Raw genomic sequence first — 3,099 nt, 5'->3', positions numbered from 1 at the left:
CACACACACACACACACACACACACACACTCTCTCTCCACACACACACACACACACACACACACACACACACACACACACACACACACACACACACACACACACACACACACACACACACACACACACACACACACACACACACACACACACCGATCCAGACATCTGATTGGTTAACCGTGATGTAAGGGGCAGGTTGATTGGTATGTTAATTGATCTATCCTCACGTCGCTCTCCAATAGGTTGAACATGCTCTGCTCGGCGATCTCTTTGCTCTCGTCGAACTTCTCCAGCGCCTGTTTGATCTCCTCGTCCTGAACCTTCCCCTGACGCTTCTTCTTATAGTCGAAGTCCAGGCGGCGGCCCTCCATCTTCTTCAGGTGGTGCTGCGGGACACACAGGGGAAGAGAGGGACATACATACTGCTTCTTCTACGTGTTCGTCACATTTTTTGTCATTTTATCCTTCATTGTTTTCGTTTTTCGTCCTTACTGGTTTCATTATTATTATTTTTTAGTAATAATAATCTCGTAATTTGAGAGCTTGTTTTCAAATAAAAAGATATATATAATTAAGTCATTAAATACTGATAAAAAAGGATTAAATGCAAAAGCTAATTAGCTGCAATAAAATACAATTAAAAATAGATAAATGTCACAAATAAATTAAATATAATGATTAAATATAAAATGGAAAAAATACATTAAAAATATAAAAAAAATGTACACTAAAAATAAAATAAATGAAAATGTTGAATAAAATATATAAAATACATTCAAGATTATTAATAATAATAATACATGGGATTTCTACAGTGCTTTTCCAAATGCTCAAAGGCGCTTAACCTTCTTGATTAAGTAGATTAAATAGATTAGACCGAGTAAAATAAATACATTCCAGTAAAATGCAATTAAATTGATTAAATACAGGAAATGGGACGATATAATAAAAAACAGATAAATAAAGAGAAGAGTTTTAATTCAGATTGATATGTTCCTCACATGAGACCTGGATCCTATGCTGCAGTTTTTAGTGCATATGTAATAGTTTATCTTTGCACCTGGATCTCCTTGAGGTCCTTGTCGTAGAGGTTCTGCAGCGGGTCGATGAAGTTCTGTTTGACCTCGATATCCAGAGCGTCCTTCACCTCGCCGAGTTCCTTCATCGCCTCGCTGGCGTCCATCAGAGCCAGGCCTGAAGGGAACACAGAGCATTACATACTGTTATGAAACACCTCTGATCCCCACGGGTTGTTAGGGGTTTCAGTATTATTCAATAAATAAAAAGGGAAAACACTTGAATGTTGCGATTAGAATGGATTGTTAAAATGAGTATAAATAAAATAAAGTTATGCAAAAATAATCCCCAGAAAAAGTTTAATTTAGATTATTTATTCAAATAAATAATAATATTTAAAATAATGCAAACATTTTTAGATTTAAGAAAATTATGATTGAGAAATAAATTAAAAATGTAAAAATAAATTAAAGTTATTAACAAAAAGTTGAGTTTAGATAATTTGATAGGTAGTTTAAAAATAAATAGTAATAAAAAAAAACTCTAGAAAAAAAACCTAGAATTTAGCAATTAGGGTGAATAATTTTAAATAATACAAAAATAAAAATAAAATACAGTTAATGCAAAAAAAGCCTTAGAATGTTGCATTAGATGCTTAGATATTAAAATAGAATACAGCTATGGAAAAAAGACACTTAGGATAAATTCTAGAATTTTGTTAACTAGGATGAATTTTATATATAAATTAAGATAATCAAGAGACGTAAAATAAAGCAAAAAAACCCGATATTTATCTCACTTTTATTTCCTGCAGATGAAATAATAATGTGTAATAAATAAAAAGAGATGTCATGGATGAATATTGGACGTATGTGATGACCGCTTCCATTCTGGAGAGGATCATAAATACATGGATCCTGAGATTGAAGCTCAAGCCGGGGACCAGTAGAGTTTTCTAACAGTGTGTAATAAATAGAGAGATGGATGAATAGTGTCGTACCGAAGCTGGACTCGTCCCCCAGCTCTCGCCCGAAGCGCAGCATGGCGTCCCCCAGAACGCTCTCCCCCTGCGGGTAGCCCGGACCCTTCTCCTGCCCGCGCATCTTAGACATCGTGCTGATCATACTCAACTTCGCCCGGGACGCTGAGCGGGAAACATCGTTAAGAATATTATTAGATACGGTAGAATTAAAAAGAATAAAACAGAGGAAATTCAGTCAAATAGATAGAATTTATTTAATAGATAACAGACGATAGAATATATAGATTTTTAGGAAAATTAAAACACAATTCGTTTGATAAAGCAAAATACAAATGTAAAATAGATTCATTTTAATATAAATGAAATATAAGATAAAATAATAAAATTGATAAAAAGATAACCAATTATCCTACTTTAGTTATTTGTAAATAAATAAAAAGAAATACAATAAATTATATCAAAATGTAATTAAATCAAACCTTTAATAAGAAAATACAATTTAATTCAATAAAATAAATAAAACATAAAATACAATTAAAATACAATAATTGAATATAAAATAAAATGAAATAAAACAGAATCAAACTAAAGACCTGGGTTTGGCTGCAGGTATTCTGTAGTTTTCGTCATGATGTCCAGCACGGCTCTGCTGGTGACGTCCACCTTCTGCAGGGAAACATCAATATACATATTAATATACGTTAAATATATATATATACCACTATCTACCCGTCAACAATGGCAGGTCAATGACATAGACAAATACAAACAAAAGCAAATACAAATTACACACATTAATTAAAATATAATTTAAATGTCATAACTTATTATTTCACAAAAATATAGATGCTGTTTTAAATGTAAATTGTAATTCAGTCACGAATATTTACTTTTTCCATTTCTTTGAAGTCTTCATCGAGCTTTGTTCCCTCGGCCCCCCCGACCTTCTCACTGACTTTCTGCAGAAACACACAATGTATTTATTTAAAAATATTTGTATGTGTGTGTGTGTGTGTGTGTGTGTGTGTGTGTGTGTGTGTGTGTGTGTGTGTGTGTGTGTGTGTGTGTGTGTGTGTGTGTGTGTGTGTGTGTGTGAGAAAG

General features: G+C 33.0%; 1 protein-coding gene across 1 annotated transcript; it reads right to left on the bottom strand.

Annotated features, from left to right (window-relative positions):
- Positions 1–172: 172 nt before the first annotated feature.
- LOC104954450 (endophilin-A1-like) lies at positions 173–2,957 on the bottom strand (the record flags this gene model as incomplete). The annotated part of the gene is made up of 5 exons (XM_010781553.1): positions 173–385; positions 1,060–1,193; positions 2,017–2,160; positions 2,592–2,664; positions 2,889–2,957. Coding segments are annotated over 5 exons (633 nt in total), but the record flags the coding sequence as incomplete, so codon positions are not given.
- Positions 2,958–3,099: the final 142 nt, after the last annotated feature.

Source organism: Notothenia coriiceps, unplaced genomic scaffold (assembly GCF_000735185.1).
Source record: "Notothenia coriiceps isolate Sejong01 unplaced genomic scaffold, NC01 NC01_scaffold00023328, whole genome shotgun sequence".
Classification (NCBI taxonomy): domain Eukaryota; kingdom Metazoa; phylum Chordata; class Actinopteri; order Perciformes; family Nototheniidae; genus Notothenia; species Notothenia coriiceps.
This window is presented reverse-complemented; position numbering and strand designations above follow the sequence as displayed.